The sequence below is a fragment of the Sesamum indicum genome, linkage group LG12 (assembly GCF_026168435.1).
Source record: "Sesamum indicum cultivar Baizhima isolate 11 linkage group LG12, ASM2616843v1, whole genome shotgun sequence".
NCBI lineage: Eukaryota > Viridiplantae > Streptophyta > Magnoliopsida > Lamiales > Pedaliaceae > Sesamum > Sesamum indicum.
This window is the reverse complement of record NC_142668.1, coordinates 14,912,439-14,935,459: the sequence shown is the minus strand read 5'-3', so window position 1 is coordinate 14,935,459 and position 23,021 is coordinate 14,912,439. Positions and strand designations below refer to the sequence as shown.

The 23,021-nt window shown below is 35.2% G+C and overlaps 4 protein-coding genes across 5 annotated transcripts; 1 reads left to right on the top strand and 3 right to left on the bottom strand.

The window, feature by feature from the left end:
• Positions 1–479: 479 nt before the first annotated feature.
• On the bottom strand, positions 480–4,556 carry LOC105175233 (SNF1-related protein kinase regulatory subunit beta-2). The gene is made up of 4 exons (XM_011097610.3): positions 4,104–4,556; positions 3,055–3,233; positions 2,804–2,966; positions 480–1,006 (listed from the first exon to the last, which is right to left on the bottom strand). The coding sequence occupies exons 1-4, from the start codon at positions 4,287–4,289 to the stop codon at positions 680–682; spliced, it is 855 nt and encodes a 284-aa protein (XP_011095912.1). The 5' UTR covers positions 4,290–4,556; the 3' UTR covers positions 480–679.
• Positions 4,557–7,952: 3,396 nt separating this feature from the next.
• On the bottom strand, positions 7,953–9,432 carry LOC105175232 (uncharacterized). The gene is made up of 2 exons (XM_011097609.3): positions 9,105–9,432; positions 7,953–8,495 (listed from the first exon to the last, which is right to left on the bottom strand). Exons 1-2 carry the CDS (start codon positions 9,346–9,348, stop codon positions 8,197–8,199), a joined length of 543 nt encoding a protein of 180 aa, XP_011095911.1. The 5' UTR covers positions 9,349–9,432; the 3' UTR covers positions 7,953–8,196.
• A 7,963-nt stretch (positions 9,433–17,395) lies between these two features.
• Positions 17,396–19,995, top strand: NF-YB6 (nuclear factor Y, subunit B6). The gene is made up of 2 exons (XM_011097608.3): positions 17,396–17,707; positions 19,230–19,995. The coding sequence occupies exons 1-2, from the start codon at positions 17,644–17,646 to the stop codon at positions 19,850–19,852; spliced, it is 687 nt and encodes a 228-aa protein (XP_011095910.2). The 5' UTR covers positions 17,396–17,643; the 3' UTR covers positions 19,853–19,995.
• Positions 19,718–22,459, bottom strand: TRM10 (tRNA (guanine(9)-N1)-methyltransferase-like protein). Of its 2 annotated transcripts, XR_002288180.2 has the most exons (4): positions 21,863–22,459; positions 21,003–21,362; positions 20,231–20,611; positions 19,718–19,857 (listed from the first exon to the last, which is right to left on the bottom strand). XR_002288180.2 is itself a non-coding variant. In XM_011097607.3 (3 exons), exons 1-3 carry the CDS (start codon positions 22,424–22,426, stop codon positions 20,306–20,308), a joined length of 1,230 nt encoding a protein of 409 aa, XP_011095909.2. In that variant the 5' UTR covers positions 22,427–22,459; the 3' UTR covers positions 20,135–20,305. The 2 variants fall into 2 exon arrangements, 1 of the variants encoding a protein (XP_011095909.2); XM_011097607.3 differs by lacking the exon at positions 19,718–19,857 and having other exon boundaries at positions 20,135–20,611.
• Positions 22,460–23,021: the final 562 nt, after the last annotated feature.

The following is a 23,021-nucleotide window of genomic DNA, read 5'->3' as shown; positions in this document are numbered from 1 at the left end:
CGTTTCTTAAATATCATGAAATTGATGGAATGCTTCTGCATCACAGATTCACATCACAAATTTCAGTAACTAGGGACATATTCTTGATTTTCCAAAAATTACTGGAAGAAAATAACTGTTTTGCGTAGTGCTCTGTAACAGGGTTCAATTTGAAAAATCTTAAATGCTCTGGACCATTTACACAGTTGTCAGCTCTGCTCATGAGAAAATTACAGGGGACCAATTTACATTTGCGTTATCCTAATCTTCTACCACCAATGGTGGCACAGCATCGATTCGATTATGAAAATCTATCTTCAGTGTGTTCTGGTGGAGCTTCATCTGGAGCTAAACTTGTGATTCAATGTTATAAAGAATATTTCATCTGAGTTCTGTTTCATTAACGGGATGCGATGGAGGCCCCAACTTCCTATTAGCGGAACTTGATTACATTAAAAAATCAAATCGGTAACAGGGAAAGACTAAAAGGCAACAAGACATTGTTATCAAGCAAAGAGGACTTGATATGAAGAAAGCAACCAAGGAACAACAGCCCAAATAATTGCACGTCAAAACAGATTTTTAAATATTCCTTGTATGGCTTCTTTTCTGAATTCAACAAGAGCAATTCACCTGACATCTGCTCTTGATCATATCACTTACATATGAGAAATTAAGAATACTGTCCATGTGCAAATTTTTACCTCTGTATGGACTTGTAGAGCACCACCGTCACATATTTGGAAAGGAACCGATTGGTGGAACCAAGTGCCACAACAGATGGGCGGCTCCTGTCTCTGTGCATGTAGAGATGATTTAGCACCACATGCTGCGGCCTTGAGTAAGGAGGTGGAATCTCCATCTGAGGCGATGGAGCATTAAGCAAAGTCAAATTCAGATGTGGAGGAACCATTGGCGGTTCCTTTGCAAAGTCTTCTTGACCAAGTTGCAAATTGTTGTAGCTCGAATCGGGTGATTGAGGTGGCTCAAATCCAGAAATGCTATCTATATCTTCTGGAACATAATCCTGCAGCACAAATTAGGAAGTAAGTATTGCTGACGAGCAAATATATCAAGACAGATGAGACATTGCAGGATGTTTTCTTCAGACAAGATGAAAGCCAAGGTGTGTCCTCAAACAACACAGACTGTAATGACAAGTTAACAATTTAACAGAAGATCTGGGAACTCCAGTCAAGCATCATTAGTTCATGCTTCAAGAAACTAGACTTAACAGTTTGAGCTCACCAAAAGTAGAGTAAAAGCAGAATAAAAAGATCTCTACATGTGGAGGACATGGATTTTGTTTTGTTTTAAAGTGAAATCATAAACATCAAAATTCAAGATTCTGTAACATGTTTAGTTCTCATTTGACTGTATTCATTAAGCAGTTGATTGAAGATTGTAAGTTGTGGAACAACTATATGGACTGCCACACAAAAGAATATAACCCCTTGCAAGCGCTAGAGAAAGCTACATTGATGATAAAATTAAAAGGGGTTTCACCACCTACTTGCGCTAACTACAAGAATGATTTGCTTTTTCTCTCATGTGCAAGGACAGAGATCGAATAAAGCAGTAACATCCATGTGAGTTCAATTATTTCCTAGACATAAATCATGACAAAACCACCAGAATGACTCCTGAACTAGGCACCAGTACTGAGCTGGAAAATGAAACAGGGGGCAGAAAAAGAAGCTTTGGCCAACGTACGGTTGACAGCTCACATTAGTCATCTTGTATGATGATATCCATGGAAAACTAGTCAGAATAAGGATATATCCACTTCTACTCAAACCATGCCTCATTCTCCAAAAGCCTCCGGGAACTTTCAGTTGTATCACTAGAAACATTTTTACACCTCTGAATGAAGCTGAATAAAGGGCAGAAAGATTCAAGCGCAAGAAAGTTTTCCCTGAGGCTGACGGAGGTGAGACATCCTTTTTCCAAATAATTAGCTCACTATCCACATAATTATCTGATGAATCAAGTGTTCCTCATATGGAAACAAGAGTGAAGTGTGGTACATTGTCGTAAACAAACAAAAAGGTTAATGGAAGCCTATATTTTTGGTTTCACCCTTTGACAAGTAAATGAGTAAAGCCCATCATTATTAACCGTTACTTGGTGTGCGAGCTATGTTTTCACCGTCTTAGAACTAGTTCTCAAAATTGCCAAAATCTGGAGCAGCACTGTAGAGCACACATAGACACAGAATTTGTGGGCTGAAGTCACTTGCAATAAACTGGAAATCATTTTTACGACCATACCGTACAATTCATACGCAATTGTAAAACTTAGAGATAGAGTAGAACCCGAGGTTCTGCACAGCTATTATCCTAAGAGGTCTACTTGCAATCACTTAATTAATAGATAGATGCAACTTTAGGCAAAAGAAAGTGAAAATTTTTATGCCAAATAGAAGCAGCTAATCAGCCACATCTCCAGCTTTAAATCAGTTCACTATTTACATGGCTGGCCTGCCAAATTCATTTGGAAAGTGACTAAGTGGTTTTATGAGCCAGCACATTCGGGGAAAAAGTCATCCAAGAGCACAGAACATCTTACCCCGCACGATATATTAGAACTCAGTATAAATGGAAAAAAGAAATCAGCTAGATAGCACAGGATTCAAAGGTATTACATTTTTGTTGCTCTTTCCAATTTAGGATTTATGTCATCAAGTGTAACTTCTAGTTAGCACATTTTTCCATTTTCAAGAACAGATAGATGATAAAATGGGAATTAATTCAACAAGAGAAATCCTTTACAAAAAGGAAAACGAGACAATCATGGCAAAATTTGAATGAGAAAACAAATCTACCTGTAAGTCTAAGATGTTGTAAGCATTTCCTGAATCATCTTGCTCCCATGGCTGATCAGGGGAGTACCTCCTTTGTCCATCTACAAGAAACCTGTATTGATAAACTCCTGAAGGAAGTACTTTCATGATGGTGAAGTCTTTCCCTGATTTCTGCAAGGGCTTCCTGTAGAAGTTATGATCTAAAATGTGCTCATAGTCTTTTAAAGCTTAATAGATAACTCATTTGTTAAATTAAACCAATAAACAATAACCTTGATTTCCAATCATCCCATGACCCCTCGACAGCAACTTCCTTGCCACCATAGCTCCATGTGATCATAGTTGGAACTCCTTGCTCATCATACATGTCTTCATAACCCGAGCTAGTCTGCATCCATGAAGGGCTGGGGATGTGCAACTCATCAGGTCTTTGTAAAGGAACAACTGGCATCTGAGAAGAAAACAAGGGATGGAATTTCACTCTATCTACTGCATAGATCTCTACAGCAGATGTCAGGCAGATAACAAAAAGTCTTCCATGTTTCACAGGTAAAATATACTGCAAACTAATGATGTCACTCTGTGCATAATTTTCTTGGTTGAGATCACCAATCCACAATGACCACAGGAATGAGAGCAGAAATTTGCTTACGCAAGAAAGCTCCAGGCTAAATAAGAGACGCGGATAAAAGCTGTGACTCTACAAAACCGTCCTACGATAAACTTGTCCGCAACCACTGGTTGCCAAAACTTTCAACTTTGCATCACCAAATCTATGTTTGTGGAATTCCAGTAAAAATAAAAGTCAGTTAAAATTTAATGAGGCAATCACGAAAAATCAACCATCTTGAATCACGAGTTTTGTTATCTAAATACTATCATAACCTAGAGATCTTTAAGATTAAAATCCTCTCAAAGACCAACTATTTCCCACAGAATTGGCATCCAGTGCCAGACAGAATTATACAAAAATCTACAGAAAAAGGTTTGCATAATTACAGCATGCTGAATAGAAGCTAAAGAATTTATTATCCTGGAATAACTCAACCATCAAAGTCTTCAGATCCAGATTAATTATTGTTGTGTGCTACAGTCAGCCATGCATATATTACACAATAGCCGAAACGATAGAACAGCCTAAACTACCACTCAATAACCAAAAGTTTCACTCAATCGAAACAAAAGATCCCATCTTTACACACCACAATCAAATAAAGAAGAAATCTTTTATCACACAAAAATCACAAGAAACAAAAAGGAGGGCATTTTCAAGAATCCTTGAAAAAAATAGAAAAATAAAAAGAAATCAACAGCAACTGACCTGAGGTCTGAACATCAAAGGAGATTGGGAAGCCCTAGGACTTGGAGGGGGGGACTGACCCATATACTCACCACCACCCTGCACAACATCTTGATCGGCCATGCTAACCTGCGGCGCAGCAGTCTCATCCACCCCAGATGCGCTGTCGCTGCCACCACCCTCTTCTCTTCCATTTGCATTACCCATTTTTATTCCCGTCGTCGCCAAACACAACAGAAGAATAGAATCCTGCAAGAATCCGTATTTATAGATTCCTCTTTAATATAGTATGTGTAGCATGCTCGAAAGGGGGAAGCAAGAAAAAGGAAGAGTGCAGGGAGGAAGATTGATGGAATCCTTTGGTTTGATTGAGCTGAGCATCTGATGAAATCTTGATAGTTACTAGTTTTTTTGATTGTTGAATTGTTGATTACTAGAAAAGAAAAGCGGAGGCCTAAGCTAAGGCCCTGCTTGGGGGGGGGGGGGGGGAGGGGTTTGTGATTTTTGTAATCCTACGACTTTGGAACTATGTAATGGGCGTGGTGAATAATAATGCGGTGTGGGTGGTAGGGAAAAACGGGCCCAACATGGGTTTTTTTCCATTTCTTTTTGTGAAACTAAGTATATTTACACGTATTTATATAAATTATTCTTATTTTTAAAAATATATATATTAAGGCCTTGTTTATTTGGTAGTATAGGATAAATGAGTGGTGGATGGGATTGGGATTGCTTCTCATATTAATTGGGACTTGTTAAACTATTTACTTTATATTGAATAATGATAGACCACTCACAAAATTTATGGTGTGGTTTTACTTATTTGCCCACAAATAGGCCAATTCTAATTATTTGAAACTTTTATTTACTTTGACATTTTTCTTTCAAAACCCAAATTCATTAAAAATTCTGTTACTTATTTCTGATTGCTATTGTTGGGCATATCAACTTCTTTGAAGGTCTAAAATGCCTGAGACAAAGGACCCGTCAAACCAATGCTCTTTAGCCCACACATCATATTCATCTTGCGCAATCAAAATCTCAGATCAAAAATCTATTTCCTTCCATCTCCTTCATCCTTCAATCAACAAATTAAGATGAAGTAAAAGAAAAAAGAAACCCACGACAAAACAAAAGGATGACAAACAATCGATCACTTCTCATCCTACAATGAGAGGAAAAGACATAAGAAAACGGAATAGAAGAAGAAAAATTCTTCTCTCTCTTTTGTCCTTGCGTTCAAAACAGCAACAGAGAGAAAAATATGATGCATTTCAGAGAGAAAGGAGAAGGTATATATGTATTATTTTTTCCTTCTGTCAAAGCTTCAAAGCTAGTATTTGAGAATTATGGGGGCAAAATTGACATTTGGTGGACCAAAGTTGTGGGCAAGATGGGGGATGTGAAAATTAAGCAGGCCATGGGCTTTAGGTTTGGGAAAAAGTATCCATGACCCCATTGCCAAGGTTTTTGTTTGGTATTGATGCTACTCCCAAACCTTCCTTCCCAAAATGTTATTTTTATTTGCAAATACTTTTTCTTTTTTTTTTATGAATAATTGATTAAATTTGATTTAGTAGAGGTTGTGTGACAGGAGCGGGATATGAGTCGGGAGTTTTTTACCACGAAAATCTCGAGTTAGGCCAAGTCTGCCCCATTGTCATTCATGTGCTTTCAGGTAATTCTTACTATTAAATCTCAATGATTTGTAAAATTATCAAATTATACAAACACCCAATAAAGATTTATTTCATAACTGTCGTTAAAAATATATTAATATATCGTTATAGAATTTTGTTATATTTCGAATAATTGTACATTAATGGTAAGATCACGAGCCTAATACAGATTTAATTTTTTGAGTCTAAACACTTTTAATTTAATACAAAAAGTTGAATAGTACTCAATCAATGTAACATGATATGCTTTCGTTAAATACAATATAATAAGATTCGCCGCATCCTAATTTTTATTACATAATGAATTCCAACTCATCAAATCAAAATTCCCTGCAAGGTAAACTTGTAATGATACAAGTACACGCTCATAGGTAGTAGAACTTATGGGCACTAAGTATAAAATACCATAAATTACAATAAACGAGACAATTATGTTATTGTCTCGATTAAGTCGAATTGAAGTACAATTATAATGTTTTCGTACCATATAATTACGGAGTGTATGAAATCGAGGGCCCTAAATTATTACTAAGAAGAAAGAAAACAAATGATGATTGTCACCAACAGAATCTTGACGTTGAAAGGGTGGTTAAATGTCTTTGTCATCATATGAAAAAGTCGAAGGAAATTAGTAATAAAATTAAGGGGCAAAAGGAAGAAGAGAATTTAGAGCAATGTATATTGGTGGGGTGGGGTGGGGTGGGTGGGGTAGGGTGGGATGGGGGGCCAAAAGAGCAAAATTTGTTGCAACTGGGGTTTGGGTCCGGCCCTCCATTTGAATTTTGATGATGAGAATAGTGTTAATTGCTTTTCACGCTAATGCCTATATATTGTTGGAGAAATTTTAAATCGAAATGGGTTTGGTCAAATTTAAATTATTATCAGTGTAATATATTTGTCATGTAATTGATGTTAGTTAAAAAAAATTTGACCAATCACATAATAAATATATCATTATTTATTATGTGATTGATTTGATTATACCAAATCTAATTTAGATAAAAATTTTGAATTGACGATGAGACGCCACATTACTGTTAGCGTGTTTGTAGGGCTTCTTGCCCTCCAATGATACATATCATTACAACATTGTACTGCAACAATGAATGGTATGATGAGAGATGGTAAAAGGTTGTATTGTGATGAATGGGGTAATCATTTCATCAAAGGAAAAGACTATCTTATATTGATTAAATGTATTTTTCTATTTAATTACGATTGCTGACGGTGAATTTTATTTGATGTATGCATGCAATTTGTTATCGAAAAAAACATTTGGACGGAGATTGGATTTGATTGTCTTAGCTTAAATGTGTAGTCTTGTCTCAAATTATCAAATTGTTGTCCTGAATAAGCAGGATTTTTTGTAGTCAGATACTATACAGAGGACTCGGTGGCTAGCAATCAAAGTATTGGTTTGCTACAAAGAAACAATAATTAAATCATTATATTAATATTTTCAATCAATATAATTTAAAAAACAATTAAAATATAAAAAAGAAATTAATAAATTATAATAAATTAAATGTGACAAATACCCAAATATGTTATAATATTCAAAATCAATAACCACATGTTTGTTTATGGGATTTCAGTCTTCAATTATTAGGTTAGACCTTATTGTTGCGGTCAAAATATCATTACGAGTGAATTGCAGGCATATTATAATTTTTTGGTTAAATTACAACGAATTCACATAATTACGAATACCCTTTGTTATTTAGGAATTATCAATCCCTCTTGATGTTTGATAAAATTATATAATTTTTGAATGGAGGCCTAGAAATATCAATTTTGCACTTGTGTTTTTTTTTTCTACTTTCAAAAATCTTGAAAAAAAACGAAAAAGATGGATGAAAAATTTTAAAAAAAGAAATTGTCCACTTAGTTTATTAAAAATTTTAACGATATTTTGATCAATTTACTATAAAATAAATCGATAAAAATTTACCAAAAATTAATAAATTAAGCTAATTATCCGATGACTATTAAATGAAAAGAATGTTTATAATTATGTTAAATATATATATACATATATATATAAAGGTTTGGGTTTAATTGGGCTTTGTCAGAATTGAATATCGAAGTCAACCCGCCCATCACAATACCGGAAAACTGCAGGCCCATTTAGACAGTATGAGATGTCTATTACAAACATTCATTGTGCGCAAACAAAGGATCAAGAATCACATTAATTTGGAATATGAATTGATGTATGTATATCTCAAACAAGAAGGAGCTATATATATACACCATCTTACACCACTCCCCAAACATTTCACTCTTTTCAGTTATACATGCTTGAAACAAAGCAAAGCCAAATGCATCAAACCTGCAACTCAAACTGTGACTGAAGCGCCATCCATACACAAGCTGCAAGTCTTTCAATTCATTATATGCTGTACGCATAATTTCACTATGCCCTCATCACATTCTCATGTGTGCTTCTGAGGAGGCATCATCAATCTTATGTTGTTGGTAGTGTAAGTGCGGGTGCCGTCACCTACAGAGGTCAGTTTCATCATCCATTTGTGCTTTCCTATACAAGGTTGTCGGCAGGGACTGCTTCTTGGTAGATGAACTACTTTAACATGACATATCTTTTCTAAGTTTGGGATTGCATGGAGATGTGAAGGAACATCAATTACGAACTCCCCGTAACTGTCTGTGCTCCCTTTGCTCCATGCTTGCTTCGCCTTCCCCCGTGCACCACAGAAGACGCCCACCGTTGCTCCTGCAATGTTATTGGAAACTTTAAGGCTATGATTGATTGCAGGTTAAACTGGTAACTGAGAGAATGAATTTTACATGGTTAAATGTTGCAGCAAATTAAATCAAATCCAAGTTTATCAATTTATAATTAAGCCCATTTAGCCTAGACTAATATGTATAGATCGATCGATGATTATGACTATTTGAATTGATTGTGGAGAAAATAATTTACAAAATATATAATCAGTTTTATATACATTAATTAATTAATTGCTGGTGCAATTTATAAGTGTAACTGCTGGAACTAAATTGTTCATGAAGTCAAAATCATCTTTCGACATAATTTAGAGAAGCTTTCCTAGCTAGCTACACCTGCATATATATTGACTATATATGATCCCAATAATCACATATAAAAATCTACTTCATTATGTTATCGATCATGCACTATCTTATGTTAAGCCGATGAACGTCTCCTAGGGGATAGCCCGCCAGCAACTTGGACTCAAGATCTGGAGGATGTCTTGAGTTCAAATCTGGATGGTGCATGAGTGTGTTGGGTGGTTTAGAAAGAAAATCTGATGAACAAGAGCGTAAAAAGGCAGGTGGAGTTAAGAAAAATAATGAGAACCTGAGACGGGATGTGCCTCATCTTTTCCACCAGAGCCATGGCAGAGAAGTTTGCCATCGATCAGAACGGTGGAGAGCTTCTCGTCTCCGTAACCAGCCCACTTAACCATGTCTTCCCTGCCGTATAATTCAGCCAACAAGTCTAATTTTCCCGTGGCGATAGCTGGACTTCCCAGGAAAACCAAGACGATGAATACCATGAAAACCATCTTCACGAAATCGATGCGTCTCAGAAAAGAGCTCATCGTCTTTGTGTTGGTAAGCAAATCCCCTAACTTTGTATCAACGCAAGAAGAGAATGAAGGGACAATGAGGTTGGAGCTACCATTCCACCTTCGGGTTTTAAATAAGGGACTTGCATGGTTCACATGCCCTTTTCGTCTTCTAGAAATTACAAACCTGACCCTCACCAAATCCTTACTTGATGTTTGCCTGTCCTACCTGTGTACGTTATTTCATCAATATCCATCATACTTCAAATTTAATGAAGTTGGGAATTCTTGGCCCGTGAAAGACACACCGAGCTAGGGTATATTAGTCAATGCCACTTGTTAGTCCAAGGTAAAGGGTTTTGTCAACTTCAAATTTCTTTAAGGTTTTGATGAAACAGGCGTAAGATGAGAGAAAAGTTGGAAGTTGGGAAATGGAAGGGTAAACTGTTTGGGTTGGTAGCCTAATCTTATCTCCCACCTATTCTTTCTTTTAAAATAATAGTTGAGCTCAGCCTAATCAGACAGACCCATCCACGTCTGTAAGCTTTTGGTAAACGAGCACTGGAGTTTGAGTCAAATTTTCAAGCCTGCCCCAACTATAATTTCCATGTACAAAAACCCTTCTCATCATTCTGAATCTCATACAACACGCACTATGCAATATAATTCAGACACATAAAATAAACTATAAGATTTATTTGTATAAATATCTAGTTGGGGTTAGACCAACCAGCCAGTTTGGATAAAAACCTCAAAATATAATTGTTCGTCATGTCTGAACAAATCAACAATGTGGAAGAACTTATCATAACAAGACAGTGCGTGTTTTATTTAGAGATATCATGAGTCTCTCGTTGAAACAAAATATTTAAATAATTCCTAATAACACCATTAGGTAACATAGAGGCCGGAACGACATTTGCAATACCAAATATATCGATAATATTCGGTGCCTTTAAACTTCGGCCCTCTCCTTTGTATAGGAACGCATGGCTGGCAGCCTCTGCACTTTCCGGTGCACTTGGGTGGTGGCTGCGGTGGTGGTGGTAGCTCGATTACAACCCCGTAGTCCGATGTCGCCACCTCGTTCTGGGCATTCTTGGATTCAGAATTTGGAACGTTCACTGCGCTGATATTTGTGGTGAAAATAACAAGAAGGCAGAGCAGTGAAATGCAGACAAAAATCTTCATTTTTGGACAATAGTTGCCTGTTGCTTTAAGAAAGTAGTCGAATGAGGATTATATATAGACAGAAAAACTGAGTGAATCATAGGAATACTGAAAGAAGGAAATGGACCGTCATTCAAGATTTGAAGATCCAGAAAATTTGGCCACAATTATGTCAATGTTGCAAACATTGGTAACTGAACCCGCAAAAAAATTAAAAGGATTCAGAGAATTAATTAAGAAATACGAAAATTATTGTATATATCTCATATCATAATCATATCCAGATCACGTTATACTGCAATAGAAAATAATAGGAAAACTGCAAGCAATCTTTTGTTATATTGTAAATTAATAAATTATTTTTATATGAAACAAAAATAGCAATTTTACCTTTATGTATTTTAAAAAATATAACAATTTACTTTCTCGTGTTTTTCAAAATGATGCAATTTACCTCATTATACTCATTTGCATAAATGAAGTTAAATTGAATTAAACTCAAAAATAATATTTGTGGCAATATATTGAATGGTAGTTATTAAAACATATATTAAGTGGTTATACATTTCAATCTTTCCACATAAATTTTTTTCGCTACAAAAGTGTCAATAATATTATTTTCAATGTCAATTCCATATATAATTTTTTGGTCACTTATTACAACTTTTACAAAATAATTATCATATCCTATTAAAATTATGCACCTTATATATTGTGACAACTAAAGTACAGATAATTCATGACAAAAATTAATTTGATTTTTCTTGTATTGTTATCATACAGTGGAAACTTGTTCTGTTTATATGAATGATAAATTAAATGGAATGTAATTATAAGGATGGAATAATTGTGGAGATTAACTACATTAATATAATATTTAATGTCCACATTCGTTTGATTCTTGAGAAGATGCATATATCACTCGTATTTTTTTAAGATTGTAAATATGGATTTTTATCTCATCGATACTGAAAAATCTGTCTGTGTTTTTTGTTTTTTGTTTGAGGAGGTGAAAACATCGGATTTGGTCAGATTAGTCACGATCTCTCAAATAATTCCAACGAAAATTAGAAATGGGGTCGAATTACTAAAAGGAAAACATATACCAATGAATTATATTCTTGATATAATATATATATATATATATGACAAAATAACTTTATAATAACATGAAACTTTATTGTCTAGCCATCTAACACTAGGATCAGTTCAACTATGTTATATCTTTCCATTGCATACACACTTCCACACGTAGTTATCCCCCGGCGGCACTTTCACAAGAACCCTATTGCACGGCGTACAGCCACCGCACTGCCCGTCACAGTTGGGCGGCACTGACCCTTGTAATATTCTCCTCGACGTCGCCGCCGCCGCCGCCCTATCCTCGAGTTTCTTCAAGCCAGTCTCTGAAGCTGCAGCGTGGATTCTTGTGAAGAAAATAAGGGAAATGCAGAGTAATGTGAAGCAGATATGGGAGTTGGTCGATGTCATACTGAAGGGCCTGTCTGATTATGAGGATGTCTTTTTTCTCTTGGTGGATAGATATTATTTGTAGCTATTTATGAGGGGTTTATATACACAGCAATGAGCAAGTGCGCACGAGTGTGGACAGGATCCCTTTTGATTACGAGATATATTGGGACATGATTTTCCAAAGTTCAAATGTGCCTTGAAAATTAAATATCTGGAGATCTTCAAGATTGAGGGATGGAAAAAACTTGGTAAGTGAAGAGACATGAAATATTGTTTTGTCAATTTGGTGTCATAATTTCCTTTTTTACATGTGATTTTCTTGATATGTTCTTCCTAATTAATTGAGCTTTTTGCCTAGGGATAAAATGCTTGTGCCAATTAATATTGTTGGGCTACAATGAGTTGTGATTCATATGTCGGGGGCAGACAGAAAGCAACGGCGCGGAGATTGGCGTTATTGTTGGGGGGGGCGTGGGGATATTTTTCCATTTTGATATCCTTTTCTCAAAAATTCTTTAATTAGAATTTTCCCATCATGAAATTAAGATCTTGAATTTTGAAAGTTTGAAGTATTTTAAAATATGAGACACTGGTGTATACAACGCTTTAAATAAGTATTTAAAATCAAATCTTCCCACAATAGCTAATTAGTTGAATTGATATTAATTACTTCTTTTCTTTTTATGGTAGAAAAAAAAAAAAAAAAAAAAACCTCTCCCATTGAATCGACATTATCTCTTTTCTTTGATCTAAGATATATAGCACGATTTTTAACTCAAATTCCTCCCATGCCCAACATTTACATCGAAAAGAATATATTAATCGATTGTATATTATATTTGAAAGAGGTCCTTTGATCCTAATTCTTTAATTTTGACCAAACGATCTATTATTAGAATTTTATTTTTGAAATTGTAAAAATACTCTAATTGGCAGTTAACAAGCATTAATAATGGCAATGTCAATAGTTTTCTTAATTTTGACTAAATTCTAAATTTTCAAAATTTTGGATTTTTTTTATTACATGCTCAAAATTTGGAAGTTAAAAGTCAAGTCATACGTTATTAATTGTTACAAAAATTATTATTTTGACAATGGCATGCATGAAAATATGTATATATCTATATACTTCTAAAAATTATCTCTGTGCGTAAACCGGTTCGCACGCTAATTGATAATAATACTTTGTTATTTTTGTACTTCTTTGATAATAAGTTATTTGTTAAGTTTTGCAAATTCATCTTTTTTTTTTCTTTTATAAATAATTCATTAAAAATTAATGATAGTAAACTATTATTTTTTTATGATTGAAAATATATTGTAAAATAATATATAAAAATTGATATGCAAATTTGTTATATAGGTAGCAGTATAGGTCTTATTTTCTTGAATAATGTAAATTTATTTTTCTTGATATTTCGGCAGATGATAAAATATATATGCCAATTTCATTCCCACTTCCATATTAAAATATCTGTAGGATGAGTTCACGGAGACTGACAATAATTATGGGCATCACCGGCGGCACAATCACAATGGCATTCTTACCCGGCGTGGAACCGTCGGGATCCGACCAGCCCAATTAAGGTGGGCAGCAGGGGTGCGTACGTGCATGTAAGAACAAAACGATTGTTACCCATTAATGCTGAATTCCCGGATACCATCGAAACCGTACGTGGTAATGTTCCACCACCTCTACTTTTCTACCTATAAAGTGGTCACCATTCACATATACATATATAAAGGAAGCAGAATAGTTGAATTTTTCCGTTTGGGCCCAAAAACAAGGGTTTGAGTTTGAAAAGATGGTTCGCGACAACAAAGCCTGCGCTACCTTTGGGATGATTGTACTGGCAGTTATGGCCATCGCCATTTTCCCTTACTACCTGCAGCCGGACCCTCCTGCTTCACTAGCTCTCATCTTCTCCATCTTCCCTATGTCTGTGCTCCTCTACACATTGTTCATGGTCATTTTCATTTGGTGAATATATGTCTACTGTTGTGTGTGTATGTTGCAGAATTCCGATCCGGAGGTCCGTTAATTTCTGCATTCATTGACTTTCACTGTCGGCGGTGTGTATATGATGGTGGAAATTATACTAATTAATGTAGTGTGTAATAATTAAGACATGCATCCACCTGCACCTCTGCCTAATTTGCATGTTTATGAATCCGATCATCGGTTTCTAATATATATTTGTGTGTATGATTTTGAATCTTTGATCGGTTATATATTAAGGTTGTGATTTTGTTATAATTGTCTTGGTTATATGCGTTTCCATTTCATCGTAAATGTGTTCTTGATTAGGATTCCACCTCAATCGATCAATTTATTCAGTTCTTTTGATGTTTTCGTTTTTTGGAGCACGATACTAATCACATGAATTTATTTAAATTATCATAAATTAAATTCCTTTGTTGGATATAAATTTTATGATCGCGTTTCTAGTTATTTTGATATGTAATTTTTATCTAAATACGCGACGATTGCTTGATCAAATTTTTCGCGGGAAATTTGACGTTTTGAATATATGTTATTATATTTATTTATATTTTTAGTAATTTTGATCTGCAATTCTCGTCTATGCGACCGAGCGCACGACAACCACTTGAATGGATTTTTCAAGAAAACTCGATTATATAATTTTAGGATTAAATATACTTTTTTTTCCCACAATTATTGTTGAAGTAGCATTTATTCCCGAAACTAAAAAGTATAACACTTACCCCTACTACTAAATATTTGGACAAGATTGCCCCATAGTATTATATATATAATTGTAGTACAAAGGTTTTTTAAAAAATATTTTTCATTTAAATTCAATAATTTTTTTTCTTAATTGAAAAAATTCATTTTAATTATAAAGCAAAATATAATAAATAAATTAAATAGTTCATACTAGAAAAAGAACTTTCACATAAAAAAGTTACTATTAATTTGGGGGGAAATCGCATATTTAGTCCTATATATTAAATTTTTTATTTAATTTTATTTTTTACGATTTTCTCACATTGCATTTTATAAAATTAAAATTTAGTTTCATTCAATTGAGTCAACGTTTCCCATTTCAATTTGGGGAAAATTATTAGACGAAAAATATATGAGAAGGCTAAAATTGCAAAAATATTCAATTTATGGGATACAATATGAAAATCCTTGCAAATAAGATTAAATTAAAAAAAATCCTAATATATAGGACCAAAAATACAATTTTTTCTTAAGTTGATAATAAAATTAAGTTACTTACTATTAAACTTCTTAGATAAAAAAGAGCAATTACATATTTATTTCTCAAAGATATGTTCTTTGAAAAATATAACAAAATATATTTATTCATTTTTTCCCTAAATGTGTTCATCTTTTGGTTGAGCATATTGTCAAATTCTTTTCAAAAGTATATACGATTCATTGAGAATATTATTATATTTGTTGCATATCTATTATATTAACTTATATATTATTTGATTTTTAATTTAAATTCTTCAATTATTAAATATTTCTTTTCTATATTTTGATTAAAATAATTTTTTACTTAGAAAAATAATTTGGTATGATGATTTAATGTGCACTACTAATTAACATATATGCTTAAATATATTTTTAGTTATGTAATTTTGGTACGTTGGCATTTTTATTATTTATCTTTTTAGGATGGCAAAAAAATCTGATAATTTTTTCATATTTCACAATTTTGGTCATTTCCATGTCGAATTTTACAAAAGTCGTCGAAATAAATTATCTACACTTCACGTGGTTCATTTAAATTGAGACTTTCGCTCTAATTGGTTCACTTTTGCCATTATGGATGAAAATTAAAAAATAAAAAATTAACATGGCACATGACTTATATGTTCCGAAACTTTTGCAACATTTGGCAACCAAATAATCAAAATTGCACGACTCTTTTACAACCCCTAAAAAGATAAAGGATAAAAATACTAAAATTGCGAAAGAGACATGATTTGTTCCAGGTACCATTGAAATTGAAATTCTTTAATAGCCATTATATAAACCCATTCCAAAAATCGTTACAGTTTATTAGTTTGGTTGAAATTTTAAATTTTTTTGGGGGGAAAATTCCAAAGGATGATAAAAGGAACAACAGACGCAACAACCTCTAGATGATCCCCCAACACCCGACAACAAGGTCGACGATGGTACAAACACTGTCGATGGGAGGCCGATTTAGATTAATTTTTTATTTTTAAAAATTTGTATGTATATTATAAGTACAACATTTAAATACTACTTTGTTAATTATATTGTATTATTTTCTTGCTAAGTTATATATATGTTTTTTATATAATATCAAAAAATTCAACATTATTATTACAAAAATAAATATTATAATAAATTAAATATTAATAAATAATATAAAATATATATTTAGTTTGTAGCAATTTTTGTAATCGGGACCACTAACATGCAATCACGAAAGTCGTTCTAAAGACCGACCGAATATAAATATACTCTCATAACAATATGTGTTACAATGGCCATTTCAACATACATTTATCAATTTCAAATCAATTGTTCCAAAAACAGCTCCAAATTCATTTTTGCATTTGGCTATTGTAACGGCTTTATTTGGCCAGTAAAAAATCTGTTACAATTTATAACGACCACAAGATGAGCCGTTACAAATATTTTATAACGCCTAGAAAAACCACGGTGTCCTTTTCGTTACAAAAGCCATTCTAATTTTAAAAAGCAGTAACAAAATTTTAACTTGACCGTTATAAAAATCGTTTCACTAAAATATTTTCTTGTAGTGCTAATTGGGGGATTTTTGGATTTGTCGTCAATTTCCCTATATGCAGGATTAAAAGTTGTCAATTTGAGAGAAAAGATCTTATACCATACTTTCGTGTCACTGTACAGTGTGTCCCCACATTTAAAATTTAACCTATTTTATTATGCTTTTGTTTATAAATTTTTTTAAAATCATTGTGCCAATCACTTATTATTGCAATTTTGGCTTGCAATACAAAAATGTGATAAAAGTTCTATTTAAATAGAGTATGATGATATGGAGCCAAAAAAATGAAAAAAAAATTAACACAAATAAAATTTAAACTATTAAATGACAAGGAAAATATACACTTATATCAACAAATTTAAAATGGTAAAGGATGAATAAACTTAGAAGAGGAGGAGGAGTTATAAATGTAGGGCACCGATAAGGAACAACAACTTTTCATGTTCCCATAAAACATGTACATATGTAGTCAACATCACGACACCATATTTAAGCAGAGACCATTCTGTTTTTCCGAGTCCAAAAAAACTTGAATTGGAACTCTAAACACTACTCATCATCATCATCAAAAGCATGCATTCAAATCAAAAGCAAGCCCAATACACACACACAGAGGGATATGTGTGTGTGTGTGTGTATATATATGTGTATGGATGGATGGATGAGCAAACATAAATGTCGTCTGCCGGTCAATGCTCCCGCAGTGCTGCCCAACTGTGAAGCCTTATTTCCCACCGGCGAATGCCTTTCTCTCGTTCACAACGCCTTCTCGCCACGTGGTTCCTTGCTTTTTCTTTTTTCTGTTTTTTATTTCTTTGGCTCTATAAATTTGGACACTTGCCATTTAATCCCTCTCCAACTTTCGGTTTCATTTAAACAAGGAAAAAAAACCACCCTCACTCTGTGTGTTGTGCGTGAGAGAGATATGGAACTGGGAGGGAACAATGGAGGCTTCCATGGCTACCGCAGGCTCCCACGAACAACCTCTGGTAATTCTTGAATTAGGGTTTTTCCTTCGCTTCAAGAAATTCTTTGCCATCATTATATACACATATATACATACCCTTTTATTTCTGCTTTATTTCTTCCTTTCTTGATGTCCATTTTGTGTTTTGTTGCTAACTAGTTAGTATGTTTCGTTAGCTCTCTGAGAGAAAAACCACTGCATCTATCTCTGCTCAAACTAGAGAGAGAGAGAGAGAGAGAGAGAGACATCATCGTCTCTCTTCACACTCTCATGTTTATCTGCATGCAAATATGCTTCCATGTTTCATCTCTTCCGACCACATTAATCTTCATTTTACACAGATAAATCTTGCAGCTACACTGCACAATTCCTCATATCACCCCATACATATTAATGCGATCCCTCTCAGCCCTATTTCCTTAATGTATCATGTAATTAGGGGATTAAGGGTTTTTCTCTGCCAGTCAATTTGGGCACGAGCATTCATCTGTATATCTTGAACAATATAGCAAGACTTAGAGGTCGTTCGTCTCCAGCCATGGAGATGGAGTGATGGAAGATGAAAATCGTGTTTCTCAACTAGGAATTGGAAACGGCTTGCTGCATAGCATTCTGTAAAACAAGACAAACAAAAAACAAGTGGCAAACATGCAGTATGTGGCCCCACAATTACACATGTCACTCATGCATTTTCAGGCACACACTCTGCTAGCTACTCCCACCCCCACAATGGGCTTACTCTACACCACTACTACTACTAGTCATTTTCTTACTCAGTATTAACCAGACAACCTTTTTCCAATTTCCCCTCTCCAGGCATCATTCTCTGCCACATAGCAATATGTTTTGAGCAGTGATTTCTATGCTTTAAACGGACTTCCTCGACTCCAACATATGTATCTGTCTCAGGCACAGGTTTCTTTTAATAAATATATACATCATTAATTACACACACAATTCAAATTTTAATTGTACGTGTGTGAGGACGACGTGCTGATACTAGTATGTTAAATGGAAAAATTCAGAAATTTGGTGGGATTAATTTGAGAAAATACAACCGTGCTGGTACCACTGTTGCTCATTGATTGTTGATTTGTTTTTTTTTTTTGGTTGCTGCGTGTTATTGTTGGGGCAGACGAAACGCTTTAAGATTGATGACTAAAGAACAAAAAAATTTAAAAGACGGTAACAAATATCTGTTGCCTTCCGTCTGCTTTTCACCAATTGTTTTGTCGTACTATTTGTTTTGGACCGTTCACGAGTGAGCCTCTCCAGGCGTCTTATGTATTTTGTCTTGTTCGATTCTTTTAAGTATTTATATATTTTTCACTTTTCTCTAATGGGCCTAGCTAGCCCAAGTAAACTGGATTTTTCAGACAGCCCACAGCTTCATCATGATGCCCTTGGGCTAACTTAGAGTCAAATCTTTCAGCTTGGCTCTGTTACGAAAAATTTCGCATCTAACTTCTTGTTTCTTTGGTTTATTCATTCCTTGCCATAAGACTTGACGGAATTTACTAAAATAATTACAATTTCATGCATAGATATGAAAGCACCAGACATTAGCATGGGACTGCCGCCTCCTCAAACAAACCACCACCCTGCCGCCACTAATGCTGCTAACGCAATCACTGAGGACACTGAATGTGTTGTCCGCGAGCAAGACCGCTTTATGCCAATTGCAAATGTTATCAGAATCATGCGCAAAATCCTGCCACCGCATGCCAAAATATCAGACGATGCCAAGGAGACAATCCAAGAATGTGTCTCAGAGTATATCAGCTTCATCACCAGCGAGGCCAATGACCGATGCCAGCGTGAGCAGAGGAAGACTATCACCGCAGAGGATGTGCTGTGGGCAATGAGCAAGCTTGGCTTTGATGATTACATTGAGCCACTCACTGTGTACCTGCACCGATATCGTGAGTTTGATGGTGGTGACCGGGGCTCATTGAGGGGGGAACCACTGGTGAAGAGGGTGGTTGATCATGGCTCTCTGGGTTACCATGGCTTTCCTCCAGCGGCTTTTCATCACATGGCTCATCATCATGGGTTCTATGGAGCTGCGGCACCAATGACTTTCTTCAAGGATGCAGCTAATGCTGGTCCCTCACAAGCTCCAGTAGCATGCATTGAACCATTTCCGCAGTGCAAGGAGCAGTTGTAAAGTTGCTAGGAGGAAGGGAAAGTGGGAGGGTGTCAGAAAATGGGTTTTTAATGTTGCTTTAGGCTTTCAATTGTAACAGTAAAAACAAAGATTGTCGATGTTTTAATGTTTGTGATTTCAATATTCCAATCGTCTTGCCTGCAGATTGCGCTTTCTGACTCTACTTTTCTTCGCAACTTAAGTAGTATTTTGCCCAGTATAGAATATATGTATTACTAACATGAGATGTATCCACGACTACTCATATTTTAAACAAAAATGCCACGGGACACATAGAAGGAATAGAGGGTTTTGAAAGATCATAAATTGAAGCTTGATGGTGCAAATCAAACTGTCAAGAGGCTTCTATAATGCAACTAAGATGAGTAATTCATTTACCGAGAGACACTGTCCACGAAACTTTGAACTGGAGTTTGTTGCCTCCCAAGTGAAAAAAGAAAGTCACGGCTAACTCTATGCTTCAATGCACTGCCTTTTTGCCTTTTGATCATCTATAAGTACACAGTCTTCCTCTTCTAGCTTTCCTATCTTTTGAACATCTTTATCATTTCCGTTATCTGCCTCTGCCCCTTCTTGTCTTTCAGGCATTATCTCATCTCCCTCTTCCAAAAAGCCTTCTGACAAAACCTCTTCTGTGTTGTCCTCGGAGCCAGCTTCACATCTTTTCCTTTGAGGAATCACCTGAAAAAATGAATCCTTCCAGTCTTTTGTTTCCAAGAACTTGAGAAGTATCTCGACAACATGATTAACGGTAAGGACCTGGAAGTAAGCAAATTAAGAGTTACCATCATCAGAAGAATGCTACTGGCATTTTGGTGAGGAAAGAGAGGCAACAAAAAAAAAGAATATTGGATTTTTAGCATATCATGGGTGCAACTCTCAACATAAGGGCTTTATAGACCATTAATTTGCAAATGCACAACCTGGATTAACTGAAATGAGATTATATATCCTAACTTCCAACATCATTGCATGAATCATCTAGTCCTTCTCTCGTTGTCTTTAAATGAGGGAAGGGTGTATGTGAACAAAAGCTCGACAAGAACAGCAACCTAAATCTGTGAACGTGTGGTCCTTCTGTCAAATCAGACGTTCCCAAAGACAATGAGGAAATGATGCCCAATTAAGACCAGTAGGAGAGAAAACACACCTGAGAGCTAGACATCTTCAGGTAAGCTCCTATCGGCAGCTTGGCAGTTTTGATCCCTTGCTCTTTTGCTTTCTTCATAGTAATGCCTTTCCAGCGGTTCCTATCCACTAAACCACCAATGATATATACTGCTTTTGGATCAAGTTCATCCAGAATGGTTTCAGAATCAGCTGTGAGATACACCAACTTTTCTTTCTGATCTTGAAAAGCTTCTATATAGGACACATCCTCCTTCTCGATTACCCACTTATCATATCCTGGGATCCGCAGAAGCTGATTTTGCATTTCTCCCTGACAACCTGTTAGCCAAAGATGGGCCGGCAAGGCACATCTTCCATTTATTGCATAGCAATACATAATCTGCACGTTTATGTAGATCGCAACAAGCTCAATAAATGGCGCTGAAAAGAGAATGGCAGATATATTTATCCAAGCACGGTAAACTATACAAAAGGGAAACTGATGCAAAAATCTTGTACAATCACCAAACAATTGTAAAATCTGATGGCATAAGCTCAACCATACATAGTCTAGATGTCATTGCAGGAAATCCACCAATACCCACGTCTGATTTGAAGTTGTTCAGATGTAAGCATAAGCAACAAAAATAAGTTCTTCATGTTAAAGAAGAAGTGCTCTCTGCTTCACAATTGATCAGCCCAGAGAGAAGCAAGAATTAGGAAATCCACTCTAATACAGTTAGCCCAATAATGTCAATAAAGCAAGTCGATAACAAGATTTAGGGGAAGTATCTCTCGTTTTACTGCATAAGAATTTCCGTCGACTCAAAATTGTTCTATAAGTTCAAAAGAAACACAATGAAACCAAGAAAAGATAGGAGAAAAGAAAAGCAAAACGACCTGTTGAACGAGGCTATGCAGTTCATTAGTGCTCATGAGATGAGAAAACTCAAGATCAATAACAATATTCTGGCCATTAATCCTCGCTTCTTGCAGCCTCTCGATTTTCTTTCCCCTTTCCTCCGTACGTTTTTCCATGCGCTCTTTCCTCAGCTCTTTCCTCTCCTCAATCAGCTTTTCCTTCTCCTCCTCGCCCACGCTCGCCAATCTCTCCTGCCATTCCTTCCGTTTGCGCTCGACCTCCCTCTTCTTGTGCTCCTTCATCTGAGCCTTTTTCTCCGCTTTCTTCGCCTCGTACCGCTGCTGCTTGAGCAGCCGCTTCTGGGCGTTCTTCGACATGGTTTGGGTGGCGGCGGGGGCGTTCTCGTCATTTTGCAGGGACTCCATTGCTATCTCAAATTGGAGAAAATTTGTCCGAATGATGGGTTTTACGGTGAGATGGGCTGCCGGAAGAGAGAATTTCACCCGACGCTGCAACGAGGAACGGCGCCGTAAAAAACGTTTCCAGTTCTCGCAGACAATCACCCTAAAGGACGACACAGAAGTGCGGCACCAGCAAATCATACGACTTCGGTTTAGCAATAGTTGCTCCTTCCTTTCTTTTCTTTATTTTATTTATTATTATTATTTTATTTTTTTATCAAAAATGTATAACCGTTGTTGGGCTCATGGGATGTTATAGTTTACATTTCAGCCCCATATTTGTGCTTAATGTTGATTTCTCCCTCCAACTTTTCATGATACCTTTACTTTGTCCATTGTAAACTTTCGTGGGCATATAATAAAATTAATTATTTAGTATTAATTTCAGTAAATAAAGTTACAATTATATTTGGCCCAATTAAATTGGACGAAAATTTTCATATTAATTCAATAAAATCCCAATATATCAACTTAAGTGAATAAAAATTTCAGTATATCAACTAAGTGAATATTTTTTAATTATGTGATCTCAACTGTAGTTGTGTGGATGAGTTCATTTATTTTCTAAATAAACAGACAAATAGATATAAAATAATATTATGTCTGAATATATTACTGAAGTAAAAGTATAAAAATTCAAACATAAGAATACGAAGGGCTCTGAAAAAACTATATGTGATTAAACTCACACTAATAATAAAGTTACTTCACTAGAATTGCTCGTACAATAACAATT

What these genes read in the sequence shown, in the direction of transcription:
- LOC105175233 (XM_011097610.3), bottom strand. Translation starts at nt 4,289, where the DNA reads ATGGGTAATGCAAATGGAAGAGAAGAGGGTGGTGGCAGCGACAGCGCA. An exon ending in CTTTGATGTTCAGACCTCAG is followed by an intron (nt 3,234 to 4,103) that starts GTCAGTTGCTGT and finishes TTTTCTTCTCAG; the next exon opens with ATGCCAGTTGTTCCTTTACA. An exon ending in ACAACATCTTAGACTTACAG is followed by an intron (nt 1,007 to 2,803) that starts GTAGATTTGTTT and finishes TTTGTGCTGCAG; the next exon opens with GATTATGTTCCAGAAGATAT.
- LOC105175232 (XM_011097609.3), bottom strand. Translation starts at nt 9,348, where the DNA reads ATGAGCTCTTTTCTGAGACGCATCGATTTCGTGAAGATGGTTTTCATG. An exon ending in TGAGGCACATCCCGTCTCAG is followed by an intron (nt 8,496 to 9,104) that starts GTTCTCATTATT and finishes ATAACATTGCAG; the next exon opens with GAGCAACGGTGGGCGTCTTC.
- NF-YB6 (XM_011097608.3), top strand. Translation starts at nt 17,644, where the DNA reads ATGGAACTGGGAGGGAACAATGGAGGCTTCCATGGCTACCGCAGGCTC. An exon ending in GCTCCCACGAACAACCTCTG is followed by an intron (nt 17,708 to 19,229) that starts GTAATTCTTGAA and finishes TTTCATGCATAG; the next exon opens with ATATGAAAGCACCAGACATT.
- TRM10 (XM_011097607.3), bottom strand. Translation starts at nt 22,426, where the DNA reads ATGATTTGCTGGTGCCGCACTTCTGTGTCGTCCTTTAGGGTGATTGTC. An exon ending in TGCATAGCCTCGTTCAACAG is followed by an intron (nt 21,363 to 21,862) that starts GTCGTTTTGCTT and finishes ATAAACGTGCAG; the next exon opens with ATTATGTATTGCTATGCAAT. An exon ending in TGAAGATGTCTAGCTCTCAG is followed by an intron (nt 20,612 to 21,002) that starts GTGTGTTTTCTC and finishes GCTTACTTCCAG; the next exon opens with GTCCTTACCGTTAATCATGT.